A 17010-nucleotide genomic window follows, 5' to 3' on the forward strand; every position below is an offset into this window, starting at 1 on the left:
TTGGTCTACTTGAAGTGTTTCATCTTAGTGTATACATTTACACTCTTCACTGCCAATCCCATCAATGTCAGTGAGACCATTCTTAATATAGCATAACATCTTTAACCATAAACTGGTTCAGAGCGCATAACAAACTACCACTGCAAGCTTTTTATATAAAGCAGGCCAGGGGATGCTAATGGCGGGATCTAATGGGCAAGCATAAAAGCGGAACAAAGTTCCCAAAGTGGCAATATTTAAACAGCTGGAAATGCAGAGAATAAACAAAGGTTTATGTACGTAGTCAAACCAAGTCTGTGAACTGACAATGCTGAAAACTTGTTGAAAGGCAATACGTTTAGAAAGACATGGCATGGGCTGGGAAAGTTCAAGGCGGTAAGGTGCAGGTGCACTTGGGCAAACCATTCTGGTGTGTGTGTGCGGGGAGGCGCTACAAAACAGAGCCCACCAAGCATGTGTGCATGTGCAGGAAACTAATACTCTGTTGAACTTGAAGTGAAAGGTCTCACACAAATTTCTCCACAGACAGGAGAGAATGTTCTAGGGAAACAAGCCGGCTACACGGCTCTCGGGTTTCCACCCCCCAGAGAGAGTCCTCCCATGATCTGTCCCTGGAGGAATGCTATCCCACACCCACTTGTTTTTATTAGTATTCATTTTTTTAAGCTGAGAAAAAATGTTGTCATCATCGCTTTTTAAAACTGTAAAGGGGTTTGGCGAGTAAAGAGTGAAATGGGCCGTTTTAACTTCGTGGATTCCAGCGGCCCAGTGGTACTCCACCCCTTCGCTTCCTGGCGTAAGGCTGGAAACGGAAAAGCGGAAAAGGGTGCAGGGCCGCGGATGCAGCGTGCGCACGTGGTTCTGCATGTCGCTTGCGGAGGGCGTATTTTTCCTCATGGGGGATCTTCCGGGGGGGGCACCTTTGGATAAGTAGAAATTAGAAATATTACAATGGCTTTATTATGAACTTTGTCTTGTAGCTGCAGCTGTGCGATGCTCTGTGTGGGGTGAACTGCTGTTTATTGCTGTCCCATTCTGGAACGGTGTACAGCTTTAACCGGGGACGGGACCGGGGGAATCTGGTCCAAGATCAGCAACTATGAGCACCAAAGTAACGGCGGTGTTTTGCTGTCACTGGTCAGTTGTAGGTCAGTCTTTTGTCACTTGGTGTGTGCCCTCTGCAGCTGGCTCGCTACTTCCTGGCTTTTATTTTTAAGCACTTTGCTTGACACTCACTAGAAATATGAAAGTATAATTTTAACTCTAAAATGTTTATTAGATGAAAGATAGTTAGGTAAAGCACCAAAGATTTTCTATATTCCTGTGCACATTATTTAACTCACTATTATACAGTGGGTCATCCATAGGAGGTGTGCAACCACTTTGCTTTGTGTGCTGATAAGAGTGTGATGTTAGTAACAGTTTTGGAATCAGACTCTTCGATGTTTGGCCTGATCTGTGAAGCCGTTACATGGAGTTGTGTAACAGCTTCTACGTTTTCATTTGTCGCGTATTAAAGTGTGCCGACAACTAAACAGTGTGGTTTCCATTCCTCTTTCAGTACTTGTGTCATTCTCTTTGTCCGCCCTCGGTTCCACAGTGCAGACTCCAGCTGTATGTGTGTGTGTGAGAGAGAGAGACAGAGACAGAGAGAGAGAGAGAGCACCTGGCACACCAAACGGTCCCCTGATGATATACAAAACAAACAATTTCAAAACAAGCCACCTTTCTGTGTGGACTCAGGGGGCTTATGATGATTTACAGCCTCTCCTGATACCATCGCGATAGGCAGCGAAGGGGAACTTCCTCTCCGGCTTTTTGCTTTGCGTTGTGGAAGTCCCGTTTGTGATGACGAAGAGCACCCAAAAGTTCCACCTGAGCTGCAGCGGCATCCCTATTTTATCGTTGTGTTTTTTAAATAAATTAAGTTTGAACGGTCTCGATTGCTGCGCCCAAGGTAGGGCATTGTGGGAAATTCTCCGCCGCGCTCGTTGTCGCGACCCAAGCCGGAGGTCGTTCGTCAGGCGCGTTCTCCGTCTACCCTGCTCCCATTCCGGATCTGTCGCGGCGGGATGAAAAGGGCCGATGGGCGCGGTTCCCGTTTGTTTTAACAAAGTTTTAGCGCAAGAGTAAAATCCTGAATTGTGCCCAGGGCGCGTTTTCTGCACCCGGCACCGTGGAAGCGCAGGCGAGAGTCGCGCTAGTTCGCTTGCGAGGGGCGTCCCAGCCTGCACGGTCCGGAACGCAGGTGGGCGAGCAGACCGCGCAGGTGTGTCCCCCACCACCCACACCCCCCTGCCCCCCCCCCCCTCCCCGCCCCCTGTTCTGTGACGGTTGGTGTCGCCGCAAGCCGTCACGCTGCTGCTCGAGGACAACAAGCCGGCAGGAGTGACTCAGAGTCTCGAGAAAAAGCCTGCGAGTGTCGTCTTCGTCAGTCCTCTTCGCACACGATTTCTGTGGGAGGAATAATAAGTAAATAAATAATAAAACAGGCAGAGCAAGTTTTCGTTATTATGCTTTATTTATTTAATTTCTTATTTTTTTCCTTCCCACTTCTTTCTCTTAGTCGTGTGAGATTGCACATTCAGCGCACATCTTGGGCTACTTTGCTGTACTCTGGCGCATTTTGATTCTTTAATTGATATTCACTCACTGACAAACTTGATATTTTCATTCTAATTTTGTGGGTGGAATGCACAATTTTGGCCTTTCCATTTTGTTGGCGGGAACTCCATTGAACACCTCTCGGGCCTCAGCTCCTTCAGTGTGGGAAAGGGTCGGGACATAAATCTGTCGCCGAGGGTCTGCTCGCTGTGACATTCCCCCACCCCATCCCGGGCCCCCCTCAATCAGACGCGCTTCCATGGCGACGCGGGGAATGCTGCGTTCTTTTTTTTTTACCCTCCGCCCGTCCCGTCCGAAAGCCCCGGTCTTAGCGACGGTGGCGGCCATTGTGATTGCCTGAGTCCGGGACAAAAGAGGGAAGAGTTACTGTTAATGCCGGATTTAGCAGGGAAAATGCACGGCGGGGTGTGCATCTTTGGGTCTCTGTGGTGGCAAGACGGCAGACACAGCAGGGAGATGTTTGGGCCTTTGGAGGGGGGACACCGGGGGTGTTAATTGCTGGATTTCAGCTGTAGGAGATCCGTATTCTTTAATTGTCCTGTCGGAATTTTTTATCTGGCCCATTTTGTGTTTGTGTGTGAGCTTAATGTGTACTGTGAGGACTTCGGTCTCCTACTGTTTTCCTCCTTTCACTGAAGGGGGTGAGGCAGCGGCGAACGCTCTTTTGATTGCATCTCAGGGATCTTTTCCACATCCACTTCAGTCAGCAGGGTTCACCCGTTCTGGTGCTGACCTCCGAGTGGATGATTTTGATCAAAGTTTTGCGGACATGTTGCGGTTGTTCCAACGGTCCTCACAATGTCTCACAAAACAGTACTCTGCGATTTTTTTCCCCCACAACTTATTTCCCACAGATCCTTTTTCATCAGCTGACATCCCTGCATGGCAGTGCCTTGTTGGCTGTAACTATGTGCACGGAGGGAGCTTTTCGGTTTGTGGGATCGTCCCTGACTCATTGTGCTTCCTTTGTGCCCATGTCCAAAGTGTCATCCACAGAAACAGTGACTACAGTACACTTCTAAGGGTAATGAAGCTGCTGCTGGCAGATTGTATTTCTAAGGAGGATGTTGCAGTAATGAGAACCTATTAAAACCATTTGCCGTAAAAAAAATAAAAAAAAACAGGGTTAAAAATTGGTTAATAAAAACAAAGAGAGACTTTGCTGTTTATGTTGGTGCCTCCCTCTTGACCAGCAGTTGACCCAAGGGTGTGTGTTTGGGCAGACATGTCTAACGCGCTGCTGGCCTCGGGTGGAAGATTGTGTTGACATGCCCGTTAGGGCAAGGCGTCGCATCCGTTTTTCTGGCCGTCTGCCAAAACGCAGCCGGGTTGGAATGCGGTTTAACCCTCGGGTTCCATCAAAACCCCGTTTTTTTTTTTCTGTTAAAGTTCCAATTCTGCTGTGTCAGTCACCCTCTTCTGACTCACCGTACCAGAGGCAGATGTCCCTCCCCCGATCCCCGCTAAAACCGCCACAGACAGCCTGTCTGCAGGCTTGCGTTGCTGCTCCGGAGACTCTCACACAACTTTGTTTGATAAACAGGGAGCACAGCCACTGTATCATGCAAAATAAGGCTAGGGAAAATGTTAATGCTGGAACTGATAGCACTCATACAGCAAGCTTCCCCGTGGTCACACATAATGAACCCCCCCTCCCCCCCGAGGTTTGGGCTGGGGCTGTGGCTGTCCCAAATCTGGTGTGGTGGAGCCTTCTGCACAGAATCATCTGCTTGGGGAGTGACTGCAATTCTGGTTTTGCCTCTCGGGTGGTGTTAGGGAGTGAGGGGGAGGGGGGCGTAGGGGGTCTAGACAGAGTCATGTCTCCAAGAACCCCTTTGAATGGCTTTGGAAGGCCTGTCTCTCACTGGGTGTTCTGACTGTGTTGTCTAAACAGCAGAACCACAACAGCTATTTGCGTGGAAAGGGGCTCCATTTTGGAGGAGCGTTCGTTTTGGAGGATCATGGCCAGTGGTAGAGACTCTTCTCTCTGCTTTTGCTTGATTGAGTTTTGCAGAGCAAGAAATGAGCCCAGGGGAATCGTTCGATCTTTGGTCGTGTTCACACACGGTTTGCTTCAAGGGGAACGTTAGTCGCCCTCTTATCTTGAAATTCTGGGGCACGTGTGAACAGCAACCCACCATTCCGTTCCTGGGAGGGAAGCATAGTTGTTCGCTGTGATTAAACCGTGGTCAACGCCGCTTCGTTTGCTAGTTTTCGCCCTGCCTGCTCTGCATAAAGGATGGAGAGGTCGTGTTCTCGCAAACAGTCGAGCGAGACTTTGAGCCCTGCAGTTGTTTCTATTGAAAAAAGAAGAGGGAATTACCCTGGTGCCAGTTTGTAATGCAGATTCTGTTGCGTATTATTTTGTTTTCAATATATAGGCTAATTTTTTGCTGTAACACTGGTCGAAAAGCTCAATGATAAGTTCCAGGACTCACAATATATGACACTTCTGTTGTCAGCTGAGTAAAAAAATGAAAGACCTCCCCTCCTTCCCCCTCCTTGCACGTAGCCAGTATACGCAATACCCTGTCATTTCCATGCCCCCCACCCCCCTGTACTTTTCACACAGGAATCTACTGTTTTGCTTCCGTAAGGATGTGAGGCAGGAAATGTTGGGATTATCAGAGTGGCTCTGAAGAGCCTATGTGAGGGGGAAGAGGTGCTCAACATCGGCAGGAATCTGCCTGCTTTGGCCCAGAGACAGCCAAAGCGTCCAGGGCCTTTGGGGCCTTGCAGTCAGGATCCTGACGGATGAGCCACCCAGCAGTCCCATTGGACTCCATATTATGAAAACCAATGGCCTGGCCTAAACGCATTGAACTGAAACTTCACTCGTGGAGGCCATACATTTTCAAGGGTCTCTGATGTAAAACATTAATGGAGAGAGAACTCAGGAAATTACATTGGGGTCTCTTATTTCTAGCATGTGTACACCATGTGTGCACATCGTGTTTTATGAAGCGTGTTTGAGCCAAGTATGAAAATTACATAGAAAAACTGAAAAATATATGAAAATAAGAACCATTTTTGTTAATTCCCTTCTTGAAATTTTTCTTTTTCATGTTGCTTCCTGTCGATATTTAACAATATTCTTTTTACACTTGTAAACCCATTGTCTTTGAGCAATATCAACATTCACACACCAGTGAACCTACTGCCTGAACACAGTAGGAACTCTATGAAAGCACGATGCATCGAGCTTGAAAGGTATTTGTGCTAAAGCTAATATTTGCTTGTGGTAGTCATGTCCTTTGAAGAAGCCAAGGACTGAAGTTGACTTTACCTTGACCTTAAACAGACTGAAGTTTAAGTGCATGTGTTGGCTAAGTGCTAATTTCTGGAATGGCTGTAAAAAATTTTAAAAAAGCCATTTGTGAAAAAGATTTTGTTGAATAATTCTGTTAAATCTGTGGATATGTAATTCCAATTATGGTTACAGTGAGTCCAGTGAAACGGCAGACATTAGCAGATAATCAGGATCGCCTTTTTATTTATTATATTATAAATAATATAATAATATAATTTATTGTATTATTTTATTTGCCTTTTTTATTGCTCTGGGAGCGGTGTGTGACTTTGAATTGGAGTCACCTGCTCAAGGCTGGCCAGCAGACTCAACACAAGGCAAATGTGGATATCAATCAACCAACCTTTTTTTTTTTTTTACAAACAGTAAATGCGCAGTACTTCATAATGGACATTTCAAAGGAGGTATACAAAAATAACACAATTCTGTCCCAGATGGACTGCAAGGTCGAAGTAGACCCAAGGGTGAATTCCAGACTCCTGTTGAGTGAGGAGAGGCAGGTCAGTTTTAGGTTGTGTGTGTAAATCCTTTGAAGATGGGATATGAAAAATAGCTTTTGTGGCAAAGGTTAGAAAGCATCTAAGAGTGAAATGCTTCGCATTATCTCTTGGCCGGACCTCGCGCAGTGCATATTCGGTTCTGAGTAACGAGGCTTCAAAGGAAACATGCGGCAAGAGAAAGCTGTCGATGCCCTGCTATCTGAAGTGTGCTCCGGCTGTCCTTCTCACCATCGCAAGCGATCCCCACGGCAAAAATGCCGGTGTCGCTCTGTGGGAGATGCACGCTTAACACAGCGTGTTGTACTCGACAAAAAAAAAAAAAATCAAACATTCAATATTCATTCGCTTTGTTTATGGAATGCCGGTACAAAAGCGGCACCCCAGCCGAACCCCTGGGTTCTGTTTGCTTTGGGTCAAGTTCGGTGTCGTTCTCACACTTGCATAAAGCTTTGAAGTGAATTCCATCTTTGCTGAACCACTCTTGATTTCAGTGTAAATTGGGAATTGTAGCAGTATAAGAGTCGTTATGATAGAAAAGTTTTCTAGGAAAAGATATTTTGCAGTTATTCACTATTATTATATCACAATTATTTATTTTGTGAGTAGTTTTTGGTCGCCGTTCTAAAATGCAGTTCACTTTTCCAGAGCAGCTATTTAAGAACTTGTTTTTTGTTAATGTTTCTGAAATAAAACCAAATTTTAAAAAGTATTGTTTTTATATCGATGGAACTGTTTGAATATCTCTAGGCCTGTTTTGTAAATCCTCACCAGGTTTTAGCTATTGTGCCCTGGCTGGCATATTGTACACATTACACATATTCAAATAAGAAAGTCATAGGCCATCATCAAAATTCATCAACTCTCAGGGATTTTCAGTCACCAACTTATTAACTCAATCACTTATTCACTGATTTAGTGAGTCAGTCACACAGTCACTGACATTTCTCTAGGGTATGCTTGCTTGGCAAGCAAAATGGCAGCAAAATATTTGCACCTGTTGAACACAACCTGTTCATTTCATGCTTGAGACCATTCCCTGTCTTTCAGATGAGTGTGGTTAGATACTGGTACTTATCCATAGATAGCATTTGCTCACTAATATAGCTTTCCTCTAACCAGCGCTTATATATACAGTAGAGCCTGATAATCAGCACAACGTAACAAGTCAACGCAGGTGAAAACAGGGCTTTTAACTTTTTTTTTACAAGTGAAAACATGGTAGTACCCAAAACAAATTGCCCTTAGCACTCCAACAGGTTCTGTGCGTGACTATACATTGTCTTGTTATTATTTTTGATAACTCTACACTGGAACAGGATTTCCAAGTCCTCGAAGATCCTTCAGAACCTGTTCTGTCCCCTCGGAGTGAAAAAAGGAGGGGTAATACTGGTGCACACAACAGGCAGCATTAAGTGTGTAATGAAAAAAATAAAATTTTAAAAATATTTATTCGAAATGGCTGTTAAACATGAATGGGAATTTGCTTGATGGCAAACATTTTTCAAACTGTATTCCAGCTGTGAGCACACATTAGGAATGGGAAGATTTTTCCATTGAAAGAGCCTCTTTGTCTAACATTTCTCTCTCTCTTTCTGCCCCCCTCTCTCTCTCTCTCTCTCTCTCTCTCTCACCCTACAGGCCTGGACGACAGCCTGCAGCAGTATGTGCAGAACTTTGAGCGAGAGAAGATCGATGGGGAACAGCTGCTGAAGATCTCGCACCAGGACCTGGAGGAGCTGGGCGTGGTCAAAATCGGACACCAGGAGCTGGTGCTGGAGGCAGTCGACCTGCTGTGTGCCCTGGTCAGTGGTGCCAACTCTCTCGATCCCTTAGTCTCCGAGCGCGACTTTGGTTTCTCATCTGTTTCTCAGAGGTTTCTCTCAGGATATGCGTCTGCTCCTGTATGCTGTTCCTTAGAGCTCGTGTTTTTGCACTATACCTATTTATAAAGCTGGGTACACACTGACACATATTTAAGAAATTCAGGTCAAGTAGCTCGCTCAAGGGTGCGACAGCAGTGCCCCGCCTATTTAATTTGCAGCTACTGAACGTCAAGAGTAATTCCCCAAACGTTAAAATGGCATGCCAGGGAATTAGCCTTAGAGTCTTGACACTGCGTATCGTAGTTGTCAGCGAGTTTGCTTGCCGAACCTTTGAGATGAAAATCATTGGATGCCTCAGGTGTTCTGTGGCCGGGGCGAGTTTTTGGGGGGTTGGCTTATTTCCAGCGTAGATTTGGCATTCAAATGGTGACACGGTGCCTGGGAAGAGCCGCAGCGAGGGAGGACAGGTGTGAGCACGAGCTTGCGCCGACCTGCTTTTCATCCAACATCTCGGCAGGCATTTGTCTCCAGCTGCGTTTCAACAAAATCCCCTTAAGCTATAGGGGAGGTATTGAATCCTGATTGGCTTCTCTCGTTCACCTGTCCACACACCAGCCTATCATAATTCTTGTAAAGGTCATGTGCCCATTTTCTCTCTTACTTCCTTGCCCTTATTGTCTACACCCTAGTATTCCTTATAGTGAGACAGATTTGTAATTGTAAATTTGTACATTGTTCCCAGCGCATGCATGTGTGTTTGAGTATATGGGGATTTGCAGTCTTAAATCAAGCTTAGCTTGTAACCACAGGATCATGCCCATGATGAGAGAATGTGAGTGCGTGTGTGCTTCCGTGTGTGTGTGTGTGTGCGCGCGTGTGCGCATTCATATTATGTGTACAACTTCACAAATATAAACTGTGAATCATGATGTATAATTTTCATGATGCAAAAGTATTATGATGATGATGACTTTTGACACTGATATAACTCCATAGTTTTCCATTTTTGCTGTTCTATCACTCAAGCTTTTCCATGGTCAACCATCTGAATTTTCTCCCAAGTGAATGAAAAAATGCTGGCTTAGTATCTTGACCCAACCCTCTGTGCTGCTCACCATCCTTACCCCACCATACACAGAGGAAGCAAGTGAGATGACTTTCAGCGCATTGACTTTTACCTAAAAGCATAGCTTCTGGTGTGCACAAATGCTAAGCTAGCTCCATGATTCCAGTGGTGAGAGAGCCTCAGGTTTTGTGTGAATATGTTGTACAAATTAGCGCCAGAGACAACACAGTTGGCAAAAGGGGAGACCCTTATATGGTCATGAAGTCTGCACCGGGTCGTATAATCTGATGTAATTCAAGAGATGTGAAAAATTGTCAGTCCGCCGAATCGCCTCACAATCAAGTATGGTGCCAGATGGTTACAGACAGTGAATTCAAACAAACTGAGGAAACGTGTGGCGATTGTAACAGACATGATAACTGGCAGCTATGTTGGGTTTCCATGAATCATCCCCACTGGATTAAGAAGTTAAGCTATTACAAATAAAAAGTACACCAGCCTGTTTGACTAATGAAAGTTAGCAATGTCGAAATTCACTGTATATAAAATGCGCTTAGCTGGGGGAGAGCATAGAATGAAGTACAATTTCAGTTCCTACTTAAAGACTGTTACTAAGCTCTTTTTGCTGCACTTTTTGTACGTCGCTTTGGATAAAAGCGTCTGCCAAATGAATGTAATGTAATGTAATGTAAGCTGTGATAAATTCAGTAATGTGACTAATATGTATTGTGGCATTAAAGTTCAAATGCATGTCAGATAAAACGCTTAGACACAAAGGGTGTCTATGCTTTTAATTGTGCCAAGGCTTATGGAATTACCCAACTGACAAGCCAGTAACCATGTTTGACAGGTTTTACATTTGCCAGCTAAGGTTAGCTAAATCGTTTTGGAGCTGAAGTTGCTAAATCTAATAGCATATAGGATTGACTTATATAGCAAATAAGCGTTATCGAGGTTAGGTCGCGGTAGGTAGGCTATAGTTGCTTGCTGCTAACTAATTAGTTGGTCAGACAAGTAAAGAAATCTCAGAATGTCAAGCTTGTTATTAATCGCTATGAGATACCATCCCCTCGAGTGATGTGTAGTGACTAGGCACTGATGCCAACTGTCCTAAATGGTCCACAAAATATTAAACTATTGACGCACTGCCACAGTCACTTAATACATTGACTCATGAAGAGACATGAGATGAAGAAAAAACACCTATTGCGACTACGTGTACTTGTGGGAAAAAATGATTGAAATTATTTGACCGCATTGGTGCCATTGATTTATCATGAAGCGGGTGGCTGGAAGACCCATACTGGAAACAACCTCACTGGTGCTAGAGAGAAATGACCAGGAAGTGAGCTTCAGAATCAAAGCCCGGTCTGAAGATGACCGATTTCTGCGTCATCAAGCCGGTGCTGTGGGTCAGTATGTTGTAGACTCGAGTGGCTGCATGCAAGGAATGTACACTGCAGGGAGAAGAGAAGGAATTACCATTCTTCTCTTGAGAAACAACACAACTGTACATTACAGCCCCCCCCCCTCCCCCTCACCATCCCTCCATAATCCTACCCCCTGCAGCCTCTACCCTTGCTGCACCATACTGGGAAAACCCTTGAAGTGGGTTTCTCCAGGTGCTGATAGCTGACCCGGCTGCCCCTGCTGTCTAATCCAGTTACAGTCGAGAGAGAATTTAAAGGGGCCAAAAACCCATTTTGAACCCGGAATGCAGAAGGAAGCCTTGAAGGCACCGGGACCGAGTTCTCACACTGTGGTTGGGGATTTGATTTGGCATCTGGTAGTGCTTTTGTTTTACGGTTTCCTGCATCGTAAAAGCACAACAGGATTTAGGTCTGAATCTCAGAACCCTTCAAGTGCAAGTGACACGTACACAGCCTTGGTTCTGTCAAGACGTTTTTTAATCCTTTCAGTCTTGAGAATAAGAATGCTTTTTCTCGTTCAAGATATTCACTCTGTTAATTCAGGCAATTCACAGGTGGCATTTTAATTTCTTAGCTTAACACATACGGATTAACCTTTTTGTTTGCTATATAAACAACAAGCAGCGTAGTTCTACTTGGAGGTAGTTAAATATTCCATCTTAATTATCCCCTTAGCGTGCGATCAGAAGTCACCAGAGGATTAAGGGAGATTAATATTTGCATTAATGGGCAAGGTAGGGAAAGTTGTGGTTGTAAAATACTTGTTTTTTTTTTTTTGCTTTTATTTAAATTCTAAGCTGCTAAAGTGAGCATGGTAGGTGATATTGAAACCAGCTACATGTGATGGTGAAAGGGCATTTGGCAGCTTTGCACAGACCAGACATGCAATGATCTTTATTTTTTGGAAAAGGTCAGCGCACAACTTGGAAGAGAGTATGTGAATGACTTGTTGAAAGGTGCTGATGGAAAAAAAAAAAAACCTGAAAAGCAAAAAGTATCTGAATGCAGGAACTGAATGCAGGTTTCTTCCCCATTGGTAACGCAAGTTCCCTTCACTTAGAACATGGCCTTTACCCCGAATGCTGGCTCGGTCCGAATTTCCATCCTGGAACTAAACAGTGCCAATTTGTTAGTCCTGAAATTGAATCTTGGCTGCCATAAATGTGAAAGCGAACAGCCACTGGGAGAGGTTTCTCAGGTGAAACTAAATCAGTGTCAGCTTTTATCTGACCTCTCTATAACCAATTTTGAGCCTCAGCCAACTGTTGGTCCAGCACAGCATATCCACACACACACACCTTATCCGGTTACGGTGGCATCAGCTGATGACAAAGTTGGAAGCTCTGATAGATGTTCCCGATGTTTGAAGTGTTTGGCAGGGCTCTGGGCACCCTCTGAGTGGGGTTTGGACGAGGCTGCAGAGCTCAGCCTTGACCGCTTTCCAGGTCGATTGACAGAGCTGGGACTGAAGGCGTTAGGCCGAGGATGGGTAAAGGTTAGTTTGTTCACTGTAAACTATATCAACCCAATAATAGCTACAGCTGTCTTCATTCTACTGATGGAGGCAAAATGCTCAATTGATTAATACCAAGTATATTATGAATTATGTGTGAGGAAAAATGAAATGGAACAGCTAGCTCAATTTGTTGTGAGCCGCACTGAGGGACAGAGGCGAGGGCTTTGCCGAATTTATCTAACGCCCCTCGTGAGATGGTCTAGAGGCCATCGCTTAATGTCCATTTGTAACTAAGTCCAGATTTCTGGTTTGGCTCGTACTCGTTACTTTGAAGGGAAGGGGATTGTTTTAGTCCCGCTGATCCACTTCATACATTCTCTACGGCCCCCTTCCCTACAGGAGAGAATTGCCATCTTTAATAAAGTCTCCCACGCCAGCAGAGCTCTCGTTCGGGATCTTTAGCCCCGGAGTTACATAAGTCGTCGGATGAGGGAGCTGACAGGGGCTCTACACTCGGAACGCGGGGGTGCAGGCGGTGGCCGTCACAGTCCGGTGACTGGGAGGAATGCGAAAGCCAGTCGCGGCGGTGGAAATGTCAGAGTCTTTCTCGTTGATTGCGAGGGCGGTCGTCAGCGAGGACGGGGGGGCTCGCGGTGAGGAAGCGGGGAGCTTTGTTTTGACTCATTCGTGTGAGAAAGGGAACACATGGTAGACCGGCCCGCGCTTATGATGTAACGCTGGGAACTTCACTATCTCCTTTCCTCTCCCGCGGGACCCAAACACAACGACAGTTTCCAGATTGAGGTGGCGTTCTGGGAGGGTGTGAGGCGCAAAACAAAAGGAACAAATTCACAGTTTTTGTTACTTTTCATTTGTCTGTTTTTGTGCGTGCAGTTGTCGATGTTGACGGCCTCCTGCTCGTGCAGACAGCGTGACAGCCTGCAGTTCTGCCCAGTCAGCAAAAATCGGGGCATGTGTTTTAGCTTACCTTCGAACAGGGGGGCGCTAGGACCGTGCGTTTCGTGATGTTAACAGATCGGGCTTTCTTTGCTGTGTGCGCGCGATCATGCCACGGTTATTTAAGCCACATGCATCACATGTGCGCAAGCCGCAAGCCAGCAGTGTGATCGCACTTCAAGGCTGGGAGGCTAAGCATTTTCTTCTGAGAGCTACAAACCTATGATTTACATGCGCTGGCTTTGCAACCCCCCCCCCCCTTCCAAGAGGCCGATCTGCCCCATGTGTTTTCACGGCCGGAGCGGATTCTCATCAGGTAACGGTCTGCGGACGGCGAAGCGAGCCGCTCTCCAGAACCGCTGATGGCTTGCGCAGAGTCCGGAACGATCCGAAACCCAACGCCCCCGTAGTGTTCTTCGCAGCGGGCCACTGTGAAGGAAAGGAACTTCTTTTGTCTCGGAAATGTGATGGAATACACATTAAACCTTTGGCGGCCAAAAATTCAGTGTGGGGAGGAAAAGGGGGAGGGCATATCTGATGCTGGTCCCCCCCTCCCCCCCTACCTGAAAGGCAGGAAATGGACACGGCCCTCCTGCTCCACCTTGATGCTGTGCCGCTCCCATCTGATGGGCACGAAATGGACCCGCCCCCTCCCCCCCACCTGTTTGAGCATGGGAGCTGTAGTCCCTTGCCCTCCATCCCCCTGCTCACCCCCCTTTTACACAGCTGCTTCAGGGTAAACCCATTACAGTTGTTCCTGCTGCTTCCTCCAGACTGTATCAGGTGGTGATTTCCCAGCTGTGTGATGGAGACTCAGTGCTGCTTTGCCCTCGAGCTTAACTCCTTTCCCCCCTCCAGGGCCAAACGCGTCTCCAGGAAACCTTCCCCTTTTATTTTGTTTGATAAATCGCTGTCAGGTAAAATAAGCCTTTTCTCTTAATATTGTTGTCATTGCACTTATCCAGTGTTTGTATTGTAAGAAATATCTGTACGCCTTACACAGATCCATGGTGTGGTTAAGCGATTTACGTGTGCTTCCTAGTGCTATTGTGTTAAGTATTAGCTGGACCGCAGCCTGTAATGGGTGACAGATGACAGAGTCATCCTTTTGAAGCTCATCAGGGTGCCTTTCTCACTCAGCGGCCCGCCCAGCGCCGTCCGGCACGACTGTGACCCCGCCCTCAGCCGTTGCGCGCGGCGGGGGAAAGCTCATCTGGGCTCCGTCCCCGGGGGCGGAGCGAGAGCACGACGGGCGGCATGCAGTCGCGGTTGCTCGGTCTCGTTCCGTCGTCGGCGTGCTTTCGCTCCTGCCCGTCGGCGTCGTTTTTTAACACCTGGTAACGAGCGGGGGGCTCGGGCGCGGGGAACATCTGCCGCCTCCGTCGCCGTCCGCTCGCACGCGATTAGCCCGCTAATAGCTGCGAGCGGAGGAATGCTTGATCTTTATCAGCTCCTTATGCCTGCCGGAGCGAAGCCTTTTTGTGTTCGGTTTTGGGATTAAGATAAGAACTGAACGCACGTCTGTCAAAGACGCGTTGAAAGTTTTTTGCCCTTATTACCAGTCTCTCGACCTCTGCTGTCTTTCAGAAACAGTGACTGAGGCTGAGATTTCCCAGTGCCCCAGACTGAGATTTCCCATGGCTGATAATTCTTTTGAATATCAGCGTTTTTGTATAAGACAAGAAATTGAAATTTAGGAGACATCTGGATGTCCATATTCCTCATTTTCAAATTCAAAGACTGTGCACAGATTCACAGAATTTATGTTTTTTTTTTTTTGGTAACACACTCGGATGTAAAGTGATTACTTGGATGTAAAGTGTTATTTGTTATAAAGCAGCACATTGGTCCTGGTCACCAGATTTCCATATTCCTAACATGACCGAACCTGAGAATTGACACAGCACAAATGGCTAGCTTTCCGTTGCGGGAGCTACATGAACGTGATTTTTCCGGTAAACACTGTAAAAGTGTAACGTGAACGTAATGTGGCGATGGGGAGTTTGGTTTCTGATCACGCACAAGTTCCTACTCGGTGTCCCTGAATAGACCCGATCTATCTGCAGTCCGCCGGCATGCTTGGCATACCGCATGGCGCAGGCACCCTGGCAGGGGCACAGTGCTCCTAAGACTAGATTCACCAGAGCAGGCGGAGGTGCCCACCCCCTCCCCCACCCCCAAACCGAGGCTCAGCTGCAGGTTGGAACAAATGTGTTCATTCCACCACTCCGAGTCGGGTCCAAAGTGGGTTGCTAAGATTAACATGTAAATTCAGCCCACTAATTACTTCTAATGAAACCCAGAGATTCCAGCAGAATGCTGGTTACCTCAAAGTGATACTGATGGTTAGCTGGATGGTTAGATGGTGATGGTGAATGAAGATGATGTCTTAACTTTGTATTTAGAACTTATCAGGATATGGGTATGGGACCATGTCCTACCATGTTCTACAGTCCCGGGCCAGCCGGGCTAGGCTGTGTTTGAGTCAGGCAGGTTCCTCTTGTTTCACTCTACATTGTTTCCTTCAAACAATATAGTTGTTTACCGGTTTTCATCAGTGAGATATGCCTCTCCTCCCATCAGCCCAAGTTATGTCATTATGTGTGGGCAGTCAGCTGTAAAATAGTTACTGGCTCGTGGGTGTATTCTTTGGGAGTGCAGGTTCTTCAGCTGTGGTGCTCCTGGCATGCATTCGGATAGCATGGCGGTGACTCAAGGGGCACTACTGTCAAATACGCAGTGCCAGCCTTTTCCTTATATGATATAATGCTCTTGGAGACTGTGCTGATGCCCGATCAAAACAGAAGCTCCCGCCGGCCACGCTTGTAAGGTGAGCCCCCGTGAAAGCGCGAACAAAGTCCTGCCTGCACGCAGACCTCGTAAACGATCAGAACGCCAGGAGGTTTATGGGAACTGGGAGTTGGGGTTCATGTGCTTGTCTCTGCAGAGTCGTGGCAAGCTGTGAGAATCCTCCTGACTTACAATTTATTTGTTTGAAGTGGGGATATTATTTGTTGAAGTGGGGAGCACTGTTGAAGGCAATGTTTCCTGTGTTGTTATGGAGCCGCTGTGTCAAGTGTGCTTCATTCGCTGACCTGTGCCACTGGTCATGCACATTGTAGCTTCCTGAGGAAAGCGCTTCTCCAGATGTTGTTATTTTGCCTTATTATATTTTTAAGCTCCATTTTTCATATATTGTAGCTTATATGGTATTGGTATACTATATTTTCAGCTCATGTTACTTTGCTTTGAATTATGTTGAGCTCACTATTCGGGTTGTGTTTAAACTCATTCTAGCTGGTATTGACTTTCAGTATTTGTCTGCTCACACTTCAAACTTTATTTATACTCACATTTCAGTCACATTTATGCTTATTTTGTGTTTATTTTTGAGCTCTTATCGATATCTTATACTGCAAGGCCAGCTCATACTGCAAGTCGTATTTAAGTGCTAACATTGCGGTTCTTCCCTCTCCCAGAACTACGGGCTGGAGACGAACACCCTGAGGACCCTGGTGAAGCAGATGCGGGCGGCCGCCAACGGCCTGCGGGAGTACACCCTGGACCGCAGGAAGAGCCCCTCCTACGACGGCACCACCTCCCGGAAGCCCCCCAACCACTTCCTCACCTCCGTGGTGGGGCTCATCGGCACTGCAAAGAACCTGCTGGCCTGGCTGGACAGGTATGATGTAATGTCTGTCGCTACGTTTTGGGGTTGAGCGCTCCTCATTTTCCGGTTCACTTTTGACCTACATTTCTATATACACCCTTTTTCTTGGAGTATTAACATGGGTAAACTTATTATTGTAAGATAGCTATTGCGCACCATGTATCCTTTCTTTA

The 17010-nt window shown here is 46.4% G+C and overlaps 1 protein-coding gene across 5 annotated transcripts in view; it reads left to right on the plus strand.

The window, feature by feature from the left end:
• LOC135253004 (connector enhancer of kinase suppressor of ras 3-like) overlaps positions 1-17010 on the plus strand; it is a 60341-nt gene that overhangs the window by 1266 nt on the left and 42065 nt on the right. For all 5 annotated transcript variants that reach the window (XR_010329512.1, XM_064331745.1, XM_064331755.1 and 2 more), the window contains exons 2-3: positions 8074-8237; positions 16647-16849. Coding sequence is in view for 4 of the 5 variants with exons in the window: in XM_064331745.1 (XP_064187815.1) it covers positions 8074-8237; positions 16647-16849 (367 nt within the window). In the remaining variant the exon portion in view is untranslated. The remainder of the gene's footprint in view (positions 1-8073; positions 8238-16646; positions 16850-17010) is intronic.

Source organism: Anguilla rostrata, chromosome 1, assembly GCF_018555375.3.
Source record: "Anguilla rostrata isolate EN2019 chromosome 1, ASM1855537v3, whole genome shotgun sequence".
Taxonomy (NCBI): domain Eukaryota; kingdom Metazoa; phylum Chordata; class Actinopteri; order Anguilliformes; family Anguillidae; genus Anguilla; species Anguilla rostrata.